The following is a 26,519-nucleotide window of genomic DNA, read 5'->3' on the forward strand; positions in this document are numbered from 1 at the left end:
GTCTGCACTCTACCTCCTAAACCCAAGGCTGACTCAGCTCTTCCTCTGCAACCTCTAACTTGTCCATACCTGGCACGTGGAGCTAGTAGGAACGATACTATCTGCCCTTTACAACTTGAATCAAGCTTTTCAATTAAAAGAGCTGCACCACATTAGTTCTTCCAGGCTAGATCAATTTTATGCTTTAATTTGTGGAGTTTTAATAGAATGGTGAGGCTATTCAAAGCCTTGCTCTCTTCTCTGAACTCATTCTGCAGGTACTGACAGGATCTCAGCACTAATGTTGCGGCTCCCAGTGACTTAATGGTACCAAGCACATTCCTTCGCAATGTCTGTTTGCCCTTTTTATCAGGAGTTTAACATTGCCCTTAGAGGGCATGTTTTTGCAGTCATAAATATGCTCTTTGCATTTACACAGTTGTGGTCTTGCAAGTGATAATGGGCAGAGATGTTCACTTGAAACTCTTTGCAGAATAAACAGTAGCAGTCAAAGGTGAGCATGACATTCTCAGTGCTTTGTTAGCACAGATGTACTGGGAAAAGGGCCCTAAAAGCCCTGGAACCAAGCATAGAAAATGGCATTCTTGGAAGTAAATGTTAACCCTGTTTAGTAGGTGGCAGCTTCCAAGAGGAAAGGCGTTCTAGGGAATGCTGCAGCATTGCCGCATTCATTCCAACTGGTGCTGTTGTCAGAGGCAACAGATAACTGCCTTGTGGATTCTTACCTGGAGTATATCTACATGTTGAATTACCCATGACCGCTGTGAGTGTCAGCATCCCTGCAGCAGTGTAACCTGCTGTTCCTATGTTGACTAGCGCTCATCTGAAAGCCACCACCTCCAAAGCCTTTCCATGCTGCAAGTGTGGGATTTTCTCACCTGCTTGGGTCACATTTGCATTTTGCTGGAGATGATCTCAGTTTCCCTTCCTACCTGCTTCTGAGCAGTCATGAATTGAGTTGCATATGAGCATTAAGGAAAGAACAAGCTCCTGTGATTGATCTGTGTATGAAGGGGAATCTGCTATTCTTCAAATAGTGATTTGTCACTTGTTTTTTACACAGTGAGCCGAGCACTGATGGTCAAGAGTATACTGTGTTGTAGCCTCGTTGCAGGACTTGCATGCTGGTGTGTCTGCAGTGTAGTACTAGAAGCAGACTTACTGAAGGTGAGGTTGTGCTGATCTGTGACTTCCCCAAAAGCTGCCAGATGGAAATGGCTTTTCAGAACAATGAGGATAACACTGTCGTAATGAAGCTGTCTCATTAAACATACTCCAGGTGAATCGGGTATCTGTTTGATATGTCACGCCTGCATTGGGGAATGCCACTTGTTTTCATGTTAAAAGCCAGTGTCCTATCATAAAGTGCTATATCCATGTGGCTGTGGAAATTCACATTGTCATGAGGACCCTCATCCTTTTCAAGCCTCTGTACTCAAGACACTGGTGACTTGAGCTGCAGGTTACCGAGCACCTCTTGCAATCATGGCCTTGCTTTCTGTTCTGCTCCCAAAATCAAGTCTTCACATAACCCCAATTAAAAAGCCTTTTTCTTTCCTGCAGCTCTTTTTGCCATCCTCAGAATGCATTAGCTAACAGGGATTGTGAACATGAACACCAAGCACTACATAAATAGTAAGTATTAAAAGTATATTAATTTATATAGCACTTAAAATGCTATATAAATTCAACCTTGAATGAAAGCCCTTATCCAAAGCTGTCTAAAGAGCTTGTACATTTTGACCTGGGGAGAAAGGAAAGCACATCCCTTTAGGAAAAGTGAAAAGCTTCACTCAATGTCTTGTTATTTACATGTGCATTTATATTGCACAATCAAGGATTTGCACTAGAATGTATCATTTGCCAAAACTCCGTTTTCCAGCTGAATCTGGCCAAGATAAGAAGGGAATTACATATGCCAGAGGGAATATATGTCAGAGGACTGCAGTAAAAGAGATTTAAGGGGTTTGAAATACTGTAGAAAAGACTATAATAAGTGAGTAGTGGTCCAGTCAGCTGTTTTAATTACAACAGGGCTGCTTATTGATCTAGTATAGAGATTTACCCCCACCTGCAGCACTTCAGCAATATTCCCTTCACCCATTTAAGACAATAGTGCTTCTAAGAGCCATATGAAGAATATAGAAGTTGAGAATGGAAGTCTTTAACTCTGAGTTTGGTCTATTTTCCATCCCATGTAAGCAACTTATGTATTTCCATACAAGTGACTCAAGTATGTGGCTCAAGCCAAAGAAGGCACTAATAAGAGTATGGAAGGGCGACTCTATCAGGAGCTTGGTAGCCCTTTGCTCCGGAAGGGCTTGATTATTTAACTTCTTGCTATCAAAGTCATGTGGTGAAAGTAAAATAGGGTGAAATGAAAGCAGTGTTGGTGCAAATTTGGCACAATTGGGTTTAAAGCCTGAAATGTGTCCTTAAATAGTGCTATTGGCTGTGGCAGAGCATCTGCGTGGGAAGGAACCAGAGGCAGAAGAGGAGAAGGTGATGATTATGATGGGTATGATGCTGTATCATAGAGTACGTGTCCATTTAATTAACATGTACAAAGAGCTTTGCTGCATTTACACAGGTTTGGGGGGTGTGTTGTGCTGCCTTTGTAGCACCCAATGGTTATTTGCCCTCTGTGTTGGTGACAGGATGAAGCAACTGGTGATTATTATCCAACAGCTGTGTTTTAAGGAGAAAAAGGAATAAAAACTTACCAAGCACAATAGTATTGGTTTTCATTGCACACCAAGCAGGGCTTGGAGCTTGTGGGTCAAGAAACCTGGGCCTAGATGTAGAGATAGCTTTATTTTAGAGGGGGGGAAACTCATTGTTAAAACAGAAAAGATGAGGAAATTGCCTTATTTTCCTTTTATTACTACACCCCACTCTTTGCAGTGGGGAGGGAGAAGGAGGGAGGGTTTATAGTCTATAGGCCCCGTGCCCCCTTATACTCCCGTATGTAAGGAGTTGGTGGCTGGTCCATGTTTATAGTCTATATCTAACACTAAAAGAGGGTGGAATGCCCGCCGGGATCCTCCTTCTCACGCTCTCCCCTCAACACTGGCAGCCATTCTCGGGCGGGGAGAAACTCACCCCCTGTGGGCGGGGCAACGGGCCCCGCACCGCCTCCTATTGGCTGGTAACGAGAAAGGGGGCGTGGCTCCTGCCCCCCAGAAGTCCTCACCCTCCCGGGCTAGCTGCGGCGCTGCTATTGGCTGAAGCGAAGGGGGTTGCGTGACATCACCCCTCTCCCTCCCCGCGATTGGGCGAGGCTGCGGGGAGGGCGGGGCCTCGCGAGGCGGCTCCCGCCGAGGGGTCGCCGAGGCCGCAGTAGCGCTTGGGCGGCGGCGGTGGCGGGCGGAGGCGATGGGATCCGCGGTGCGCTTCCCGCTCCTGCTCCTCTTGGGGCTCGCCGGCCCCGCGGCCACGCTCGCTGGGTACATCGAGGTGTGTATGGACCGAGGGGTTCTGTGCGGGGCGCGGTGCCGCTGCCCGCTGAGGGAGCGGGGTCCCCGGGGAGGCTGCCTGGGCGCCGGGCGTTGGCTGGCGGCGGAGGAGAGGCCGCGGTGGGACTTTCTCGCCATCTTACCGGGGTGTTCCGACCCCTTCGGCGGTGGATTAGCGCCGGGCGGTGCGTTACCGGGCTGCGGTGGGCAGGAGGAAGGCGAGAGGTGTGCTGAAGGTAGAGGGAGCTGGAGCTGGACCAGCTTCTGCCTTCTCGTAGGGGTAGGCGGTGGTGGGTCCGTGTCTTCAGGCAGAGTGCTTCCAGCCGGATACCGCAGGCCTCGGGTTCCTCGTTCCGCTGGGATGCTCGGGGATTGGGGCTTGCGTTGGGAAGTGACCTCTGCATTCTTGGCACGGTGCAGGAGCGGTGAGCTTCGGATTGGTCTAGAAGCTTAGGAGAGTATTAGAGGGCAGTTTGGGAGAGAAAAGCCTCGGTTAAACGGATCCGTTTGATTGCATCCGCTTGGTAAATCCTGAATAAATCCTCGGGTTTGAACCGTTTCCTTGGTTTTCGGAGGGGATGCTTCAGCCAAGGGTTAAGGGTTTGCGATTAAGATGAAAATGGCTTAGATATCACAATATGCATATGTATACACGCACATCTATACCTGTGTATATCCATGGACATACTACATTTATATCTCCACATGTAAGTATTTGGAAGGTGGGATATTCTAACTGTGCCCCATACACATACATCTACACCAATACATGAATATGTATTACATTTGTCTCTGTATGAATGCAGTTGGAGGGTGGGAAATCCCGACTTTACCCCTAAACCCCAAAACTTTGTGTAATTTCTCGATCTCAACAACGAAATGGAGATGAAAACCCCTTGACTGAAGGACTTCACACCATAACCTGCCTTTTCAAGTGAAACAGCAAAACAAAGAGCAAAGGATGTGCTGGGCTTCAGAGGTGGCACATCAATAGAGTTTAGTAATCAGTGCGTGGATGTTGGTTGGAGATACAGCTGCCTTGTGTGGGTTCTGGGTTATTAGATGGATAAAGAACGGGCTTGTGGCTGTTGTGCATGGCTTGACTTGATGGCTTGCAGTAAAATCAAGGAAGTTTGGTTAAGCAGAGCATCTACCTCTCAAATCTGGACCTGGGGGTAGGGAATGAGTGGCCATGAGTGGGGTTCTGTAATAGTTTTGCGTATGTGTTGTGTGATACCAGTCAATGACTTCTCAGCAGCTATGGAGAACAGTGTTCCACCTCCCTTGTACCATTCCTGCTGTTCCATTTCCATAAATCAATGGAATGTGATGGTAATTGTCACTGGGACAAGGATAACCTCACGCTCGTTGGGGCTGTGCTGAGGGTGTCAGATCTGGTTGCTTGGCTTTGCCTTGGTGGAAAGGGGACTGTCCTAGCTGCCTTTGGGTGGCCACGTTAAATCTGAGCTCTCTGCACTTGTTTGGGAACTCCTCCAGCTGCAGGTCACTTCCTGTGTCATATCCGAGGCTAATTCGGGCCCTGTGCACATCCCTTTGGGAAGCTGCTGCTACGGACTACAGAATGCCAGCTTGGGAAACAGACAGAGCTGTAATTTCACCCCGAAGCCCGGTGTCCATCCGACAAAGCAGATCCTGGGATTTGCCAGTCACAGGATGGGCAGAGGGATTGGCTAAAGGAGCCCTCAGCACCCCAGGAGCGCCCGGCAACCCATGAGAAGGGGGATGCTGATGACAATGAAACCCTTCCAGCATCATTCCTCATCAGGGCAGGGGGATGGCTGTATTAGGGTTGGGTTTGCAGGCTGGTGCTGGGGCACTGTTAGTGCATAACCTGTCCTCGCTGCCCCTCCCGCAGCGCGGTGTGCATCCTCTCAAGACACGACGGCATCTGCTGACACAAAATGTCACTGGAATTCCTTCTTTTGCTGCATCCTCTCCCGCTGCCATGTCTGTGGGGGACTGCAGCTCTCCAGGCTCCGTTGCTGCCAGGTTTCCTCATGGATGTGGAGCTTAGGGAGCAGAATGGTTACTGGTTTGGGGGTTTATGCTGTGATACTTATTGGATGCTGTCAGGTAACAGGGTTGACAAATAGACAGGAGATTGCTTATTTGTTATTTTCAGTAATAAAGGTGATGTTTGAGGATGGAGTTAAGGAAAACCCGTAGCAATGGCTGCAGTGATTACTTCAGTTGGATTGGCACGGTCCCGTTTAGATGGATTTGCTTTCCTTGATGATCTCAGCCACCAGTCCCTGTCCCTAGAACACCCAGTAATCCTTTTAGGGACTACAATTTGGGTTTCTTCCTTTCTTTGCCATCAAAAACGCACATCTGGGAGTGGCAGATGTGTCTTTTCATTTGAATTACTGGTACCCGAACCTTTGTCCAGGGCGTTCCCAAGGGCTGGTGGCTGGGGACAGTCAGGTCATTGTGGTTGATGGCATATAACCTTTAACAGTGCCTTTTCTGAATGAATCCGAATAGAAGAGCTTGGAGAAATCACTGATGCACGGCTATTGGTGTTGTATTTGAGCAGTGTGTGTCTTGGGGTTGTGCTGGATTCGGTGCCTGCTGCCACAGCGACATTGATGCCAACTGGGAAAAGAGGAGAAATCCGTTCTAATTGGATGTGTATCCCAATGATAAATTACTTGTGCGGTGCCCTCAAGGCCTTTAAAGATGCAAAGTTTCTTCTTTATCACTTGACCTTTCAGTATAATCAGATCAGAGGCGATGCAGACTCGATACTGCTTCTCTTTAATCAGGTTTGTTTCCAGTGGCTTTTTCCAAAACTATCTCAGATGCTTACCTGCATGTTCCAAATCACCAGGATTTGGGGTGAGACACCCCCCCCCAACAGCATGTTTTGCAGCAGAAGGATGTGTTTTGTGTTATCCTTTCTGTGTGCTTCAATTCACACCGACGAAAACGAGCCTTGTGCCATTTCTGCAGCCCTTGGGGACTTGTAATTGCCTGCTGCATTGAACAAAGAACTCCACCTAGGGGAAATTTCCACTCCTCTGTTGAAGTCCCGAGGAGAAACAGCTCAGGAAAATTCCAGCCTGGAGCCTGTGGCCTTTGGTTTCCCTCACACTTCCCAGTAACTGGTAGGAAATAGAATTTGCCATGAAAGGGATGCCTCGACAAAAGCATCTCTGCAGCAGAGCTATGTGCGAGGGGATGAAGCCCATCAGATGGACAGCTGCTATTGCAGAGGCTCTGGAATTTCTGCTGTGTTGTGGAATGCCATGGCAAGGTAAGCCCTGCTTGTTGGAGAAGGCCTTCAGCTCCTCTTGTTTCACATGTGAAATATTTATGGTCTCTCTCTCAAATGGTTTTTGAGCATTAATATCTATACTGGTGGGTTTTGTTGTTAATGTGTTCGCTGCGTCTCCTGAGAGCTATTCAAACCTATTGTGTAGGTGGCTTTAGCTGGATGTGAGCTTTGTTATCATCATATACAGCTACTCCTTCAGCACCTTACAGTGCAAGGAAGGATTAATGCAGTGTCAGGGCTCTGTACACCATTTAAGTTTCTCCTTAGGTGATGCTTGTAAAAATTATACCTGTTTTTTACTCCTTGTGTGTCTCCTTGGGGACATTTGGACCTTAATAGAAGTTATTCTGACTGTAGCATCTGCTTCTACAAGTGTACTTAAACCATAACCTTGGTCTTCAGTTGAAAATAGAAGAGAAGTGCACTACCTTGGGGGAGCAGTTGCACTCGATGATCTTGAAGGTCTTTTCCAGCCTAGCTGATTCTGTCTGCAACTATCTGCTTTTTCTACTGGCCCATAGCTCTTTGCAGGCAAATGATTTATCCTACCACAGCTTTTACCTTCCTGTTTATCTTAAATGGAGGCTTTAGGGCACTTTGACTATATTAATTTTGTTATTTGCATTCCAGTATTGCCATTCTTGAGCTTTTTTGCTGCACAAAGGGGTGTGGAGAGAGGAAACAGATTGACAACATTGCTCAACGTTGCCAAAGGAACTCTATAGATGCATATATTTATTGTATGCTTACTACTAAGTTATAAAGCAGCAAGAAGGAGGATGTGAGTGAAGTAAATGGGCAGGTTTCTCTTTACTGTGTCCTGACCAAATGGTGTGCTTGTTTTTCTTCTCTGGTTCAGGAGGGCTGCTGGCTCCTCACTGGGTACAACAGGCTAAAGGGTAACTTGGGCTAAAACAGGGCAAGTTGTGCTTCAGGTTGTGTGCTGCAGGGGAAAGAAACAAGTGAATTCCTGAGAGACCGAGCACAAGCAAATGTGCATTTCAGAAGAGAGAGTTTGGCTGGGTTGAGAGGAATTTCTAACCGTTAGGTTTGCACTAGATTCACTACCTTCACCCCATCTTCCAGTGCCTAAAGGGGATGCAGGAAACCTGGAGAGGGGCTTTGGACAGGGGCCTGTAGGGACAGGCCAAGGGGAATGGCTTTAACCTGCCAGAGGGGAGACTGAGATGAGCTCTTAGGCAGAAGCTCTTCCCTGTGAGGGTGCTGAGGCGCTGGCACAGGGTGCCCAGAGAAGCTGTGACTGCCCCATCCCTGGCAGTGTTCAAGGCTGGGTTGGACACAGGGGCTTGGAGCAAGCTGCTCTAGTGGAAGGTATCCCTGCCCTTGGAACTGGGGGCGAGCTTTAAGATCCCCTCCAAACTAGGTTGTGATTCTATGTTTAAAACACACAATTTCACCTCTCTGTGTGGTTGTCAAAGTTCCAGCTTGGGGTGAACGATGAGAATCGTCATGTTCTGCAAACAGTGTTCAAGTCATCCTTCTGGCAGCAAACCAGCCTGCTTGGCTTTATGTAATCAGGGACCCACCTGACCAGAAATGCGTGTGGCTAAGCCGCTTACCAGCGCTTCGGTTTGATGTAATGCACTGGGTATTTTGTGTACAGCCAGAGGGAGAGAGAATAAATTCTTTAGTTTTGAAAGATAGGCCCTTATATGTATTAAATTTAGTTATAATGTTTTGTTGTGTTTCGTGCTGTCAGCTGCAATTGTGTTCTTGTACAAGTTTATCCATGGCAGCCCTTCCTTTTGGGTTATATCTTTAGTGCCAGTCGTTCTTAACTAGTGTGAAGAGTCTAAGTTGCTGCTCTTGGTGGCAGGGAGTGGAGCATCTCCCTTATGAGGAAAGGCTGAGGGAGCTGGGTCTCTATAGTTTGAAGAAGAGGAGACTGCGGGGTGACCTTATTAGTGTATATAAATATATAAAGGGGGAGTGTCATGAGGATGGAGCCAGGCTCTTCTCAGTGGCAAACAATGATAGGACAAGGGGTAATGGGTATAAACTGGAACACAAGAGATTCCACTTAAACTTGAGAAGAAACTTCTTCTCAGTGAGGGTGACAGAACACTGGAACAGGCTGCCCAGGGAGGTTGTGGAGTCTCCTTCTCTGGAGACATTCAAAACCCGCCTGGACACATTCCTGTGTAACCTTATCTAGGTGTTCCTGCTCTGGCAGGGGGATTGGACTAGATGATCTTTTGAGGTCCCTTCCAATCTCTAACATACTGTGATACTCTGATACTTCATAGAATCCCAGCCTGGTTTGAGCTGGAAGGGACCTTAGAGCTCATCTTCCTCCAACCCCTTGCAGTAGCATCTAGGCAAAGTCTTAGCTCTGAAGCCTGCTGAACAGTGACAATACAGAGTTTAAATTCATCTTCTTTGCAGGCTTCTTCTTGGGGGTTTCCTCTTCTGAACCTTGGAGGTTCCCACCAGTTATTCCAACTGTTAGGATTTTGCCCTGGTGAGCAGTGTGGTGGGTTGCTGTGGCTGCCTCCAGTTGATGGAGTTGGATCTGAAGTTGGTATCCTGTGCAGCCAGCTTTAAAGAAGCTTACAGAAGAGGCGCAATCAACAGCTCCTTGGCTTGATGCCTTTTGTGCCTTTGGGGACTGAAAAGCATCATGAAATGATGACTTGAGTCTGAGTTTTGCAAGTCACCAAATAGGAAGGGCTTAGAAATGGCCAGCACAAGTGAACTGCAGCCTGGAAAGAAACAGCAGTATCACTAAAGCTTCATGTGTCTTGGCTCCAGGTGAGGCACCAAGCCATCAGTAGTGTTACGGTTCTCCTCTTGGCAATGCAACTCCAACCTGGTACCATGCAGAGGTGCAGCGTGGATGCTAAGCGTGCTTCAGCACTCAGATGCCAGGCTTTGGCTCGCTGACAGGGATGCATTTAAGTGATTGCATGCAGTAGTTTCTCTCTAACAAAATTACAGCAGTCAAAAGTGTCTTTTGATGCAGGTCGAGACGAACACAAGCACACAGTGATGTCTGGGGCCATGGTTCCTCCTGACTGTAACAGCAGGTTGATAGTGAAGTTTCCATTTAAGAAGGGTCATTTTACTGATCACTTTTAAATAGAAGTAGTGTTTAACCTCCAAAGTTCCCTTATTTAGGTCCTTTTTCCCCCTCCAACAAACACTTGCTGCTTAGGTTCTATTTTCAGATGTCTGATATGTTCTGAGGTGTCGTCAGTGTTTTGGGAGTTTAAATTCTTGCATTAGAGTTTTATTCTTCTGTTAACTCTGTATAACAGGAGCTTGCATTTTCTCACACAGATGCTGTGCTTGCCTTCTTTAATCTGCCACCTCAAAAGCACTAAAGCAGTCAGCGAGGAGACCTCAGAAATGGTCTCTTGATGATGCTGTAGCAGAGATGAAACAGCCTTGGTGGAGTGCTGGGTATTTTCCAGGAGTTGCCCTGTGCTAACTGCAGTACTGAAATCAAAAGCTAAACATTTGCATTTCTGTTTCATCTTTGGGCTGTTCTTTAAAGACTCTTCTGTTATTTTTAGCTCCAGCTTCTGCTGAAAGCTTTGTCCCTCTTCTTTGGGGTTTTGGCTTGGTGAATCCCACTAGTTCTGACGCTGTGGTGTGGTGTGAAGTGACAGGAACAGAAAGCAAAGCCTTGCTGTTGCCATCTGTCACAATGAACATGATGCACTCCTGTTTCAAGCGGATTTGGATTGCGTATTCACAGCAGAAGCTGGTCTCTGCTTAGACCCATGGTAACCTCCAACATAAAGCTTTTAATCACCAAGTTCTCTGTGTGGTTTTGGGCTTGGCGTGACACGTTGCCAGGTCTAAGTTAAGTCATAGGGGTGTTATCGCTGTTTAATCTTTTCCCATTCATACTGGGACTCGTAACTTGCCAAAAATGATTCTCCATGAACTGTAATTCACTAATACCAAGCACCAGTTGACTTCTTAGGCTGGTAGTGGTACAGTAATTGCGGCTCAAGTAGAGAGGGGCTTTAATCTGCTGAGTATTGCTCTCCAAAGATGAAATGCAGCATGTCGATTCAGGCCTGTGGTCTGAGTTCCCAGCCACTATATCGGCACTTGAACGTGAGCCTGTCTCTGCATAATTTATCAAAGCTCTTGCTGAAGAAATTGGATTTGATGTCTGCAGTGTTTCACACACACGTGTTTAGAAACCCTAAAGAAGGGAGTAATGGCGGGATCCAGGCTGAGCATACCAGCATGCGTTGAGGGGCTTGGTCAGAGCTGAGTTCTCAAGGGTAGGGTATGGCAGTGCTCGTGTATGTGCTTCGATGCTGCTGCGTGTCCAGGTAAAGGGAAACTGAGGGTGCATGTTATCACAGAGAGCAGTTATTACTCTTGAATGGAGCATCATCCATCCCTGGAGACATTCAAGACCAGGCTGGATGTGGTTCTTAGCACCCTGATGTCCTCATTGCAGGGAGTTACATGACCTTTGAAGGTCCCTTCCAACCCACACTTATTTGATGATGCTCACAGCTCCCATTTGGGACTGTTGGGATGAAATTAAGTTCCTCTAAGTAGTTTGAGTTGCAGGGTTTTAAATAACTGCTTTGTTTCCACAGTCTTAAAGTAGAGCCTCAAAACCTCAAGCAGTGAGCAAGGTTTTTTCCTTGGTGGTCAGCCAAGAAAGCTGGGATTTTGGGTTGGCAACGTGTTGGTGTATTAGAGCTCAGCCTTTGGGCACAGTGCTGAGGACTTAGGCAAGAACCAGACCCCAGAAGAGGCTGAGCGTGGGGGTCATGGAATGAAGTTGGGGTGTTCTATGGATGTGTGGAGCCTGGCACAGAGCATCGTGTCGCAGCAAGAGAGACCCACTGGAGGCTTGGGGAAGAAGTGTTCCTGCCCTGTTGCTCCTGATAAATGCTGTCATGTTCAAATGGCATCGATACTTGCTCTGCTACAAAGCTACTCAGTATGTGGAGATTCTGTTTAGGGCAACAGCTGCCTGCTCGGAAGCAATTTGCCACTAACAAAGGCAGGAGATGAATGGCCTGACAGAGCTCAGCCTTGATGCAATGGAGGCTTTGCACTGCTGTAGCCCAGCCTTGGCCAGAGCTGGCTGCATGGTTTGAATCACAGCATGTGATTTGCTTGGATCTCCCTCACCTTCTGTGTTTACTGGTCTTCTCATTGTGTGCGTGTACAGATCTACTTGGGTTGGTGAATGAGAACTTTGGCTAATGACACTGAAAACTATCACCTGGGTTTAAATCCCCAGTGCTGTGTTCTATGCAGAGGGCTTAGATAGGAATTAATCCATCCTTTGAAATACATCTCTCTTCAGGATGTCTTCGTTTCTCAGGTTAAGAGACAAAGTCCTTCCACCTTCTCTCCCTCTCCACCGGGTCCTTCCCTTGGCAGTGTGGCTCTGAGGAAGGCTAACAAGAAGAGCTGGATTCCTAACGTAGCTGTTAGGATGGCAGGAAGTCTTTCCCCATTTGCTTCCATGTAAATGCCACAATACAGGCAAAAGGCATGTTGGAAGTAGAGGCTGAAATTCCAGGGTTTGGATGGAACTACAGCATGTGTGCAACTACATGGAGCAAGATTTCCATGTGACTTGGTGTGATGAAGAGAATCCTTCTCACAGTATATACCCGTATGGGAGGCTTTCCACAGGGCATCTACAGCATGTTAATTCCCTCGGTCATTGCAGGGCACTGACTAGAATGCATCACTGTCATCCTGTTGTAATAGATGCTGCTCTATTTCAAGAGCATTCCTGTTCTGAAATGGCCACTGTCAAACTTCTTAGTCCTGTGCATGCAAACAGCAAAGTGATTGCTCCAGAGCAGAATATTATCAAGATACCCACAAAACTGCAGGCTTCATCTCTAGTGTTGAAGAGAAGTGGTTTCTAAGGCTCTAAATGGCCTTTTTCTTCAGGAGAGAAGCGAAGAGGACTTCACCTCATTGCTGTCCTTGGTTTCCGTTTGGCTTTTTGGGGTTCCTGTTGCTATATTGCAATATTTTGGCCAAAAGTTAGCTTTTCTCATACTGTTCTGCTGTTTTATTTAACAGTGTGTGATGATTAAACCTGCCTGTAAGCTGCTTCTCGTGCCCTGATAGGGAGCTGGTGGGTTTTTACTTTTTATAACGGCTAGCTTTAAATACTGCAGATCAAGTAAAGCAGAGATTTTGGTTTTGTAAGGATTTGCCTTGGAATATCTCTTGAAATACATCTCCAGGCAGCTCCCATTGAACGGTATGCATCTACATCACATCGAGGGTGACGTTCTTCAGTGATGAAGAGGATTAAAAGAGCCATTAAGCTGCAAAATACACCACATGTCATGTAAAGCACAAAATAGAGATACAGATTGCACATGCTGCAGTGGTCCAGTCTGTTGGAATGCATCAGGATGTGAACGCCATCAACTCAAGCCAAGTTTGATATGCTCCTATGGCAGAGAGCTGAAACTGGAACTTAGTTTGTATATGAAACACTTCATTGTGCTGTCTGCAGACACACTTTCTTGCTTTCATTTTCTCTCCTGTCTATGAATGGGTAGTTGGTCCTGTCTGCAACACCTTGGCTCCTGAGTGAAACTGCAAATCATGCGCTTAGCAGTCTTTGTTAGTGAGAAAGACCTTTGGGAATAGCGGCCTCAAAGCAGAGATCTGTCCTTATTATTCCCACCTCTCTGGGCTAATACATCCCTTTTATTGATAGGGATGAAGATATAGGCAGCCTGTAATGGAATAGCTAGACCTTTTGTCTTTGCCGTGCCAACCTTGACACACATCAATTAATTTTGTGCCTGTTTCCTAAGCCGTTTTCCTCCTCAATCTGATAGAAGAATTCTCAGAGTCCTCTAAATGCTCCTGGCTTCACAGCACAAATTCACCTATTACTGGTGTCACTGTTGTCCGGGCAAGCTGGGCGTTGTGCAGGGGTAGGCAGCCTCTGAGGATTTAGTCTGTTCAGGAGCTCAGTTGGGCTCTAAATGGTTGCTTTTCTTCTCAGGTGTTCAAAATAAGGATATGAAACTGAGATGTAGTTAGTTCCTAACTGTCTCATGCTATTGCATCATCAAGCTCTGATTTCAACATGGCCTTCTGGGGTACTGATGTGTGAGGTGTCCCTGCCCATGGCGAACTAGATGGAACTAGATGATCTGAGAGTCCTTTCCAACCCTAACTATTCTATGATGTCAAACATCTGTATATATTCCATAGGGCTTATCCACAGCAGTGATTTACCACATTCCGGTGAGGTTACTATTAAATGTTTGCAGCCAAGATGCCTCCATGGCCACATTTAGAGTTAAAAACCACCTTAGTGGGCCATGTCTGAAGTCAACCGGTGAAAATAAAACCCCAGCTCCCCAGGGTTAGAACTTTATTGCAACATTTTCATCCTCTGACTTAGAGAAAGCTCTAATGAAACTACTCAGCCTATGGCTAGGAAAATGGTGAGCGGCCTTTTGCATCAATGCACAGATCAATCTATGCTCCAAGTGTGGTCCTAGGCATGTGAAGGCAGCATTTCCATTGCTGTCCTTATCTGCTTGGAGGGCCAAGGAAGGCAAAACTTGTTCTACATCTTTCTCACTTAAGTGTGTATCACGCGGGACAAGAGCATCAGAGCAAGCAAAAGAGTTCCTCTAAGTACCAGTAATTGCTGTCTTCTGTCCAATAACCTTTTCCAAACAGGAAAACAAAGAGTTGTTTGGAATCCTTGTGTTCAAAATGACACATCTTGAAGTATTTCTTTACTGGAGAATACTAAGTCTTTAGGAAAAAAAGCCAGTTTTGCTGCTGTGATGGACAGCCTGGACAAAGGGTTTTCAATAAAAGAGATGGAATAGTAATACCTTTCAGAGAGCTTGAAGAGGATTTGAGGTGATGGAAGTTCTCAGTGTGTGCTGCCTGTTTAAGGCACAGTGAAGTGGTGAAGTTCATAGAACTGATCATCATGTGCATGCAGTTACAGTACAGGACTTCTTCCATCAGCTAAGTAGACAGAAAAGAAGAAAGCAGTGTTTTCTCCATCCCTCCCTTGGTAATTCCCAGAAAATGCTAAAGGAAACCTCAAGAAAACAGGTATCAGTGTACAGACAGTTCCTGCTGAAACCCAGAAGGAATTGCTCACAAGCTGGAATCTCATTTTATCCAAGATAAAATTCAGCTCTCCTTTTTTGTTGTATTTCCATGCAATGCTGCAAGTGTGATGGAGATGGAAGAGCTATAAAGCTCAGGGGTGTTTGTACAGCATACACCACCAGTTAAATGTGGGACAGTGTGAAATGTTTGGGGTTCTAGGCTGGCTTCTGTTGAACTGTGATCTCAACTTACCCAGCTCTATCTGTGCTATAAATTACCCCTTAATTTTCTAATAGCATTAAGCAGTTCTTCTAAGTAGAGATGTGTTGCTTCCCTTAAAGGGACTGTTTAATACAGCCATTAGAGTTTCTGTGTGCTAGCCTGCCTATGATAGGATGCTGTGATTATTAAACCCCGGCTGATAAATTAATGCTTCAGAAAGAAAATGCAGCTAAATTAGTCAGGATTGCTTTTAAAGAGGAAAAAATAGAAATCCATTAAGCCATTACTGAGCTCCTTTACTTTCAGTGACCCTGCTGCTGACACAACTTTAGGGGGACTTCAGAAAGCTCTTTGTTATTTGACTTCTGGTGTGTCAGACTGCTCAATCTAGGTGCTGGCAGTGCAGGAAATAGATGGAAGTCCACCCTTTATCCTCTGCTTTTGGAAGAAGGAAGCAAGTTGGGAGATTTGAGCCCAAATTCTGCTCATAAGACCAGGATGCTTCTGAGAGCTGTTCACTGATGGGGGACAAGCTTAAAACTAAGCTTTTGCCATCTGACACTTGGAAGCTTGCTCCGAGCCATCCTCCTGCACTTGAGTCTCTTTGCTGCTCACAAAAGGTAGGGCTTGTCAGGCTTTAACCTGCTCCCGTGTGCTTGCTTCTCTTCCTCCAGGTTGCCAGCATTAGTGGCAGGAAACTGGCAGCCTTTCATTGGCTTTACTGCTGTTTGCTGGGATCAAAACTAGCAGCAGGCTGGCGAATGAAAGGCTGGGTTTTGGTGAGAATCTGAGGTGGTTTTGCTAAGTTAAATCTCTTGCATTTATTTTGGAGTCAGTGACGACTGAAAACTGAAACTTCCTGGGGTGATGTTTAGGGGAAAGTTTTCTGTTTTGGGTAAAAGAACATCCTTTACTGTAGCTGAATAAACTTCTAGTAGGAACCTCAGAACAGCAGGTACAATAACTGCAGTAACCTGTGCTTTTGCCAGGAGCTTAAAAGATGTAAGTATCAATGTGGTTGCATTTTTACTTACAGCATCCGTTTGGATGCTGAAAACAGCAAAGCTGATCCATAGCTTTTTGGTAACTTGTTCATTTTGATCTGGATCAGCATTCACTTGGCAAAGCAGCCCTTGGATCAGATAGTTGAGTGGGGACTTCCCTGTGTTCAGAAGATGGTCATTAGCATGATTTGGAAAGCCAAGACTTGAAAACCTCATGGATTCCTCTTCCCCATTTGAAGTTTGAGCTGGGCTCTTTCGACAGCAGAGTTACCATAAATTTGGAGTTGGGGTGGTTTTCCTTTCCCAGAAGATGGTGAATTTTGGGCTGGAAAGCGATCAGCATGACCTGCAGGGCTTCATTAGAGCCATGCACAGTGACTTATTCCTGTGTGGTGTAGGGAAGTTGATGTGTTACCCAACTGCGGGACTTGAAGATACGAAATGGGTGTTTTTCCATGTTCCAAACCAACTGCAGTCTGCACATAACCAGCCAGTCTGTCATCCTGAACAACAGCTATAAAGGGAGGGATACTTGAGCTTGAAACCAAACCCAAACTGCATTGCAAACTGCATTCCCACTTGTTATCTTTCCTTTATCTTGCATTTTTTCCCCCAGGCGTTTTTCCTTGCCACTCCAAATTCTTGGTGCTCTGTTAAGATACACCCTGCAGCTTCCTGCTTGCTTTTAGGATGCTTGTGTATTAGGGAAAAACACAATCTTAAGTCATTCGAGGGGTTCCATGCGTGGTCAGGCTGAGTTCCTACATTGCAGGCTTCCTTGTGGTGCTCCCACTGAGATAAAGCCAATAGTCATGCTGCTTTGAGGGTTTTGGTTTGTTCCCCCTTGGAATGCTAAGTCACTTGGATTCAGTAGTAATGTTACTCTCCTGGTCTCCTTTCTGCCAGCTTTTCCCACTAGGAAAGCTAGTGGACGAGTGGTATGTGTGAGTTGGGATGCGTTTTAGTCCAGAAGTCATTTTTGCTTCGTGCAAATTGTTTTGAAGTGCTGGGAGATGTTGGAAGTGTGCTTTCTTGTGTGTTATGGAATCTCTGTATCCCAGTAACCACAGCAATTCTATTCCCTAAGTCTTACTGTAGCTAAAGAGCATTAAGGTAGGAGTTGTATTAAACCATGGGGAGAAGTTACAAAACAGGGTTATACCTCAGTACTCCTCCATATGTCAGTGAAGCCTTTATGGTGTGACCAGTGATGGTTCATATTAACAGCTCAATAATGAAGCTGAAATCCAAAAGAAGAGCCAAATGCTTTTCCTAAGCGGGGTCCAGGTGGTTTGGATCTTCCAGTTTCCAAGGAAGGCAAAATCACCCCATGGCCATTTTCTCCAGCCAGTTTTGGGTGCATGTAGAACCTTGCAGTGAAGCTGTCACTTGCTGGCTGGCAAAGGAGACTTCTTGAGGCTCTGTGGTTCAGATGCCCAAGTAATTCCAGTGGGAAAGCAGTAATTAGTCTTGCTGTGCCCAGCAGAATGATGGCACAGATTGGAGCAATGTGGAGTTGAGGATTAAACCAGGCTGAGCCTGCTGACGGGTGACCTCAGGCAAGTCACTTGACTTTGTGCCTTAGTTTAGCCCAGGAATAAATAGGTCCAGCTCCATGTGCTGTGATATGACTTAGGATCTCTCCATGAAAAGGGGCCTTTAAGTGGCTCTGGTGCTGTGTTCTGCTGAAAAGGGGAAGGAAGAGGCCATGAGTGCAGCCATCCAATGCTTTGCGTGGAAATAGTTGCTGAAATCCTTGTGAAGAGTGGAAAGCGGCTCAGCTTGTGAAACATATTTGGACCTACCTATGCACTGTGTAAGGATTATTAATGGCATAATAGTGCTGAATTTCTCTATTTTCAGGGTGGCTCTCGTGGTAAACTGTTCCAGTCCCAGCCATTAGACACAAGTTTTGCATGCTTGAGGCCTATAAATTAATCTCTTTCTAAAGCACACTGGTCTGGGTACAGGAACGTTTGTTCAGGGAACGTTCCAAGTGAGTTGTTGTGAACTCAGCCTCTCTGGGGGTAGGAAAGAGGATGCCGAAGGCAACTGCGTTACACAAACAACTTCAGGAAGCCAAGACTATGCTGAGCTGTGGCTTCGCTCAGACTAGCTGTGCACCAGTACTGCCTGCAGTGCTGCTTCCCCTATCTGAGCATGGCAGTTCCCCAGTGCAGATGTCTGACAGGCACATTATCTGCCCAATGACTCATGTAGGCTTCGTTTATGGAGCATGATAAGCTAGAGGAGGAGGAGGAAATAACCTGCTGCCTCATTAATATGAGCTTCAAGGGCAGAACGGCTGCCCGGGAGTCACAGGTACTTGGAAGTTCCCCCTTTTCTCTGCAGGAAGCAGGCTGCAGCAGCATTTGGTCTGTGTAAAGCTCTGGATGAAGATCCATCGATGGTTGTCACTGTTAGACATCCAGTATGAGCTGCGCCCGAGCTAACACTGCAGCTCCGCACTGGTTCCCAGTTTGCTGCTGGTGCAGGATCCTCCTCCCCAAGAGTCAATAAAGGACGAGCAGATGAGAACTCCTCCCCTTCCAGCAAGTTAAAGCAAGCCAAAGACTGCTATTTCTGCCATTGAAATTCAAAGGCAAACACGGCGCTGGTATTATCAGCTCACACCAGATCTGCCTGCAGACAATAATTCTTCCTGCCTTGGCCCCCTGCCCACGTGCATTATTGTAATTATCAGCAATGGAAAAAAAACCTAAAGCAATAAAGCTGGGATGAGCTGCTGGGCTGAGATTTACTGCCTGCTGTGTCAGGCATTCATTAGCCTGCCTGGGTTCCAGCCACCTATCTGCTAAATAAAAGCAGGAAGAGGAGCGAAGGAAAACCAAGCATGAAACACAATCTGAGGCAGGAATTGAAAGCTCTGCTCATGTGCACGAGTTCGAAATGCCAAAGCAGGGGAATTTTAAGTGTTCTGCTCAGTTCTTGGGCCTAAAGTTTGGAGCAGGTTGCTCCAAGCCCCTGTGTCCAACCTGGCCTTGAACACTGCCAAGGATGGGGCAGCCCCAGCTTCTCTGAGCATCCTGTTCCCTGTCCCAAGTCCTCTGCGCAGTTTTCAGCCCAGGAAAGGGTGGAAAGGTAAAATATTCATGCATTTGAAAGCAGCAGCCATTGAGGATTGTGGTTCCAGGAGGGCTGATAAGGTAACAAGGCTCATTTTAGTATCAAAGGGACTGTTGGAATTCCTCAGTGGTCTTGAAAGAGTTCAATTTATAACCTCCGGATCTGTGGCTATGACAGTGACAGAGGAGGAGCTGCACCCTTGTGCTGCAGAAACAAGAGGAAATGCGTTAAGAAAATAATCTTCTTTCTTCTTATTTCCCTTTTTCCTTTAATGAAGGTGGGAGGTGTTCATCAGGGTAGGAGCTGCTCTGAACAACGCGTTCTCAAGTCCCTCAGGTTGTGCTTCACGTGCGTTCTGATGTTAATAACCAGGATTGCTTTCAAGGGGCTTTGCTTAATTAAAACCAAACAGCACAGGCAATCTTCCCAAGTAGTGCCTGGCATTCCCTGTCAGCGTGGCAGCAAAGAGGTGGGGAATTCTTGTAATTCTTCCAGCAGGGAATCTGCTGGGACCTGCAGGCTCTGCCACAAAAGGCTGCGCGTTTCCTTCTCTGGCCACCAAGTCAATGCCGCTAGCAATCAGAGCTTCATTTCAGCACCTGCTGAATTCTACAGGCTGGAGTTCCAGTTGGAAAATGACTTAATCTTCTGTGGGTTTATCCAGGCAGGGCTGCTGGTGTTTTGCCTCAAAGGAAAGCTGCTGGGAAGCACAGTGTGAGTTTTGCTTGCAGGCTCTCGGTACTTCTCAGGCTCTGATTTTCCATAGTGCATGTTCCATGATCGTCTTGGGAAGCAATTTGTGAGCAGCTCTTTAGCATGAATGAGAAGGGAATCAAGATTTCCTGCTAAGCTCCAGTCCACCCTGCTTTTACTTCAGTGAAGATTGATACTGCAGCTAATCTGCTGAGATAGGCGAGGGGTCTGCAATGTTTGACCTCACTGAAAATTCAGGCCGTAGTTAAATGATGCTGCTTGTGGGTATCTTTGTGCTATTCAGGTACTCAGGACCTCATTTCTGTCAAACACAGGGATGAACTTCTCTTCCCAAAAGCAAAACTCCAATCCTAAAGTCCCCAGCAGCACGTGGCAGGCTTTCCTGACCGGCCCTGGATAGGGAGCTGTGCTGAAGAAGGTTTGTTTTGTTGAGCTTTAACAGATCCTGGAAATAAAAGGCAAGGAATATGTGTGTGGTTTTCAGGTTGTATCTTTCCAAACCAGAACTGCAATGTATTGCACGTGTTTGAGGGGTAAATGTACCTGTTCATCACAGCTGGAAGAGGCTAGTAGTGAATTAAAATACTTGGGCATCGAAGGGGAAGATGTAGAGGTTTGAATTCCTGTGTTTCAGAGACCATAAATCAGACACTGTGTGACAGGGTGAGGAATTCAACTGACTTTAACTGGCCAGAGATTTATGTGTTTGTGGAATCAAATACTTCCTTGGTCTTGGAAAGCAAACTTGGGTTACAGAATTACACCAAAAGGCAGAGTGGAATTTATCATGAAGCATCCTGTGAATGCGAATGCCAGTGAGGAAAGTGATGGTTTATGTAAATCTGTTTCCCAAATAACATTCATCTTGCTCTCACGTTATGGATATATATTAATAGGATAATAGCTCCTCAAATAACATTCAATGAGGAGGTACGCAACTGGATCAACTCTCTTCCATTATGTGTGTGTTGCCCCTCCTAAGCTGTCAGCCTGCTTATTTAAGAGGTTGCATAGTTGCTCCCCAGCACTGAAGGAGGCAGCTGCTTCCATTTATGGCTGGGAAATTCCCAAAGAAAAATGTTCTGTCAGCTTGTTCATCCCTCTGCAATGTGAGTTCTCTGCAGTACTGAAGAGCTTAACGAAGGACATGGCTTTATCCCAAGCTTCGTGCTGGTTTGCATGTTCCTTAGCTCTCCTTTTGCAAAGTGGTGCTTGGGGATGTCCCATCCCTGGCAGTGTTCAAGGCCAGGTTGGATGGGGCTTGGAGCAAGCTGCTCTAGTGGAAGGTGTCCCTGCCCGTGGCAGGGGGTTGAAGCTTTAAGGTCTCTTCCCACCAAACCAGTCTATGAATGTAGACTGGATAACCTCAGCCTGAGCAATCTGCTTTTATTTCTGATGCACCAAAGGCAATTGTGTGTAGCAACTAAAATTACTTTGTCCCAAAAAGGTGACTTTCTTCACTAAGTAGCAATGTTAAAGATGTGGCTTCCACTGGTACAGATGAAGTTTGCTGTGCCCTATTCTCTCATTACAGGTAGAATGAGGTGAACATGCTGCATTTTAACTGCTGGGGTTGGAGCAACCTCTCACTCCAAACCCTTATCTTGCAGGTCATGGGGTTAAAGATTCAACTTGCGTCTATCAAAGTTCATTCACTTACTCAACAGCCTGATGCAAGACAAGATTTCCATTGGATTAAAAGTGATGAAATCAAGTCATTGGTGCCTCGTTTGTTCAACTGTGAACTGGGGCTTAGCATGCTCTGGTAGTTGGGGCAACAGGACTGCACTGATAGGTAAAGTATGTGAGCAATCCATCCAGGAGGAGGAGTGGTATCTTTGCCACAGTGCGAGGTGTCAGGCTGGAGAGGCAGCAAAAACAAACACTGGATGTGCCTGGGGCTGGTCATGATGTCAGGAGGCTGGTATGTGTTTGAACAGGAGTCTGCTCATGCAAGAGCTGCTGTGAATGGATCACTTAGGGATGTTTCTGCCTCTTTTGCTTATAATTACATCATTTTGCCGCAGTTTGCTTAGGAGAAAACAGATTTGCAGCATCAGTAGTGCTAAAGATCTCCAAACCATTCCAGACCCGTACCTTTTGTTCTCTTTTGATGCAAGGGTTAACACCTTGTGCACGCTCCATCTTGCATTTCATTTTGTCCTTTTCAGAGTGCAGATTGAATCTTGAATGCAGTTTCATTGTTGTCATCAGGCAAAGCGATTGTTTCTTGAACATGTCAAGTCTTGTGCTCTCTGGAACCTGGTTTTGGTACCAAAGTGGTGCTGGTTTGGAGAGAGATAGAAAGGCCCTCTTACAAAGGGTGTATGTGTGTATTTATAGAGTGATGAAGAAGCATTCTACATTTGCCTTTTTCTTCTGGAATGCTACAGCAGAGAGAAGGCAGCACAAGAGCATGGGTTTGCTCTCTGCCATCCGTTAGCACTTGATAGAAGTGAATGTCTATTAAATGGTTTGATTTCTTAAAGGAACAAAGTTACTGCATCCTGTTACCATCAGTGCATTCATCCTGAGCCCTCCTATACTTGAAGTACAAACTGTCTTATTTTTGTTAGGACAGAGCACAACAAATTCATATGCTAAACTTGTGTGTATGAGTGGACTTGGAAGCATTCTGTTGTGGGACATTGATGCCTGTCTCTTATATATGGTTCAGTGTTTTATTACTTTGTGATCTGTGCTAGAACTTGCTCTCATGTTGGGTTAGATTAAGTAGAAGCTGCTTGTATGAGACTCTGTCTTAAATGAAGATTTTGGGAGAAGCACAAACTGGGAACTCCTAGGAGGGCTTGTGCAGCTATTCTATCAGTAGTAGCAATACTGTGGGTAACCTCACAGAGGTGTTTCTGCCAAAAGCTACTAGTATTAGTTATTTATCCTCAAATATAGGTTAAAGTTTTTCAGTCACCTTTGTGGGTACAACCTTGAAGCGTGAATTACTGTTGGTTTTGGCAAGCTGTTGAAGTAATAAAAGCGGAGTTTGGAAAAACACTGTTGAAAACATGATGTGTGCTCAGCAGCTTTAAGGAATACCATTATAAAATGGTTGGGAAGACTCCTGCAATGTTCTGGTTTAAGCAGAGGAGATGGCAGAGGCCTTCTGGTTCTTTGGGTCGTTCTGCTTTCCATGCAATCAACGTGTCCTGTCTTTGTGTTCACAGGCGCTCGCAGCCAATGCTGGGGCAGGCTTCGCAGTGGCAGAGCCTCAGATTGCCATGTTCTGTGGGAAGCTCAATATGCACGTGAACATCCAGACTGGGAAATGGGAGCCTGACCCTTCCGGGACCAAGAGCTGCTTTGGAAGAAAGGAAGAGATCCTGCAGTACTGCCAGGAGGTGAGGTTTCCTGTGTGCCCCTGCATCTTCACTGCAGCCAAGGAATTGGATTCCCATTTAGCCGGTCAGTAGCAAATTAACCCCGCAGGAAAAGAGCTTGCTTTTGACTAGCTCAATTCCATGACCTGTTTGCAGAGCAGGGAGGACACTGCAGTGGGATTGAGGAGCTGCCTCTGGTTTATGTCAGCTTGCATTACCACAGAAGGTGATCAGTGTTTTAAGTAGAGGGTTTTTGCAGGGGTATCTCCAAATCTTAACCTGGTTCACCAGCATCACCACCACGATGTACATAATGGAACCTGACACTATCCTCATCAGACTGTGGCTGGGTTGTTCTCAGCAACATGTTCAGAACAGCCAGAACATTAGAAAAGTACCTTCATCAAAGAGCTGACAGTATTTACAGGCTCTTTATCCTTTATTGTAGAAGATGTAATGTCCTTTCAGTGTGCTCCAGATATGCTGTAGCATATTGGCCTTGATAACTGCCTCTGATTGCTCCTGTGAGGTGACAGACAAGGAAAATACTTTAAGTAATGAATCTTTTAAATAGGAAAGTGATAGAATGCACCATGTCTGGACTTAGATAACTTTTAAAACTGTTTTACAAGGCTGATGTAATTGGGGCTACATTTGGTTCACGTAGTGAAAGCCTAAATATAAGTCAGCGTCTGGACTTGAGAACTCGAGGAGGATGTAGGAGTCATATTAATACATCATAAATGGAGCAGGCATAAGGAAACCTGAGGGGGTAGGTGCATATTAGCCTGACAAGTGACAAGAGAGTCTGAAGATGTTACTAAGCCCTGTTTGTTGGTGACTGCCCTCTTCCAGAGGGTATCGTGCTGCACCAGACAGAATGAAATGGAGAAATCTCCTCCAAACCCAAGTCCTCCTTCTCCATTACCATGCAAAGCCAAACACCTCAGCTTAGTGCCAGCAAAGGCTTTTGCTCCTGACCTGGCTTCCTCCTGCTGCAAAGAAGTGATGGATGACACATTCCGTTTCTCAAGCCCTGGGTGCCAAACAGCTTTTCTATGTCTTCAGCTGTTGTAAGCTTGATCCAGAAGAGAACGTGTGTCCATGCGCAGATTGGAACTTGGCTTTGTGTGGAGAATCAGCCTCGCTGCTTTGGTGAGGAGCCACTTGCCCATTCTCTGTCCTTTCTTGTTAAACAGATGTATCCAGACCTGCAGATTACGAACGTGGTGGAAGCCAACCAACCCGTCAGCATCGACAGCTGGTGCAAGAGGGGGAAGAAGCAGTGCAAGGACCACACTCACATTGTCGTGCCCTACAAGTGCCTGGGTGAGTCTGTGGTGGGATGTGTTTGTGTGTTCATAGGGAGCAAAAAGCCTTCTAGCTTTAAACAGAGGGAACAACTGAGCTTTACAAGGCTTCTCTCCTCCGAGGTTGCCATTTCCGCATCCAGCTTCCTCTTAAACGTTTTGATCTCCACAAGATGGAACTCTCCCTGTCTCAAACAGGTCAACAGCTTGATAGCAGCTGTGGTGGGATAATGGTGCCTGGCATGCAAAAGAGATCCCCGTTCCCTCTCCAACTGCCATAAAAACCTGAAGGCTATTGTACTTGAGTATCACAAAGACGTTGGGATTTAATACTCTGATCCTATTTTTGTGGAGCCTTTAATATTTTGTTGCCTTGGAGACTCCAATGCTCAGTGTGTTCAGGCTTCCTGCTTTGGTCTTGGCGAAAGATCTCTCTTCTGTTTCCATGACTATATTTAAACTTTGCTGTTTCAAAGAGGCCCTGCTTCTTGCAGCTGTATCCCATGTCCCCACTTTGAACTGCGAAAGAACATCAGAGAAACTGATGGATTTTGTGGTGCTTTCCAGAATCTCTCCACGTACTGGAATGAAGGCACATGTTTAGCCTGTTTACCTTGCAGTGCGTGACACTGCTGCACTGCATGTGTTCTTAGCGCTAAGCTTAGTCTCAGCTGGCTGATTCTCTTTGGAGTTATCCACTGGAAAACGCTTGGTTTAATAGAAGGCTTGTGCTATCTTGGGGAGTCTGAGTGCTGGGAGCATTGAGTGGGAACCAATTTTCCTTATCTGTGGCCTGATTTCAGGTTAGGATGTGGTTTGGAGTAGGAGAACACAAGCAAATCTGTAGAACTGTATGGGTACTTTGTCCTGTATGTGTGTGTATATATGTGTGTGTATATATATACATACACTTTCATATACATATATATGCACACATACATATATATACACATACATACATATATATATACACACATACGCCTTCCAATAGACAATCATAAAGCACATCATAAAAATGGAAGCTGTCGTGGAAGCAACCTGGGAGAGAAAGACTCGTGACTTTATAGATGTGGCAATTCAGGTTTGAGAAGCAACCAAAGCCAGCTGATTATACGGAGAATTTCTAATGGAAATCAGGGTGAAAGCAAGATCTCTGGCTTTATGAGGAGTCATCTCGTTGAGGAGTAATCCTTCCCCAAGCCTATTCTCTGGCTGAAAAATAAGCTCATTTTAGTGACGCTGCCCTAAAATGTGATAAGCATTAAACTCCGTTCAAGTTTGTAATTAGTGTCTTTCCCAGTGTTCCTGGCTTGTGCTGCTCAGCCTGCGCGGCAGCTTTGGCTTGTAGAGCTGAGTGGCAGCTCAGTAGTCCACATGTACATAAAATACTTGTTTTCAGCAGTCCACAGATGGCTTGTTGCAAGTGGATGATGTGTTTCTGTGGGGTGCATATGACCTTTTGAGTGTAGTCAAGGGGGTTTTGTACTCATTCCTGCTTGTGTCTTCCTCCCTTCATTAAAGCACAGTCAATCTTGAGGTAGATTTGCTGCTTGCTGATGAACCTTCTCCTGCCTCCCCCCAGCAGTGAAAGCTCTTTTGTCATTCAAAGGTAAAGAGGGGAGAAGAGAAGCCATTAGCACTGCCACTGAACTGTAAAAGGAAGGTAACAATAGGATGATGGGAGCAGGGCTGAGCCTGCTGAGGTGTGAAAAGACAAACTAGGCTGCTGGATGGCATGGAAACATAAGAGGTGACAAGGAAACACTTCTTATGCCTGCTCTGAGCTGAAAAGGGAGAGGATTTTGCTTTATTGACAGTGGCCATCAGTGGGGAAGGTGCCATCAATGTACAGTATGTAAGGGTTGTCCAGTTCCTAGGTGGATTGAGAGGCTCTTCCATGTGTTTTATGTGATGGTGTGAGGGTTCAGCATTGTTTGAAAGAGCTGTTTGGTCACATTTACTGATCATGTTGAGTCTTTTGCCTTCAGCCCCCAGAACCTCAGTCTCTTGATATTAAAGCT

At 46.0% G+C, this 26,519-nt stretch overlaps 1 protein-coding gene across 6 annotated transcripts in view; it reads left to right on the forward strand.

Moving 5' to 3' along the window:
• The first annotated feature begins 3,329 nt into the window (after positions 1-3,329).
• The window catches only part of APLP2 (amyloid beta precursor like protein 2), a 44,158-nt gene continuing 20,968 nt past the window's right edge, over positions 3,330-26,519 (forward strand). For all 6 annotated transcript variants that reach the window (XM_080631669.1, XM_080631670.1, XM_080631671.1 and 3 more), the window contains exons 1-3: positions 3,330-3,456; positions 23,036-23,209; positions 24,388-24,517. In XM_080631669.1, coding sequence (XP_080487795.1) covers positions 3,376-3,456; positions 23,036-23,209; positions 24,388-24,517 — 385 coding nt within the window. In that variant the 5' untranslated portion in view covers positions 3,330-3,375. The remainder of the gene's footprint in view (positions 3,457-23,035; positions 23,210-24,387; positions 24,518-26,519) is intronic.

This window comes from Psittacula echo, assembly GCF_963264785.1.
Source record: "Psittacula echo genome assembly, chromosome: 18".
In the NCBI taxonomy this organism is placed as follows: domain Eukaryota; kingdom Metazoa; phylum Chordata; class Aves; order Psittaciformes; family Psittacidae; genus Psittacula; species Psittacula echo.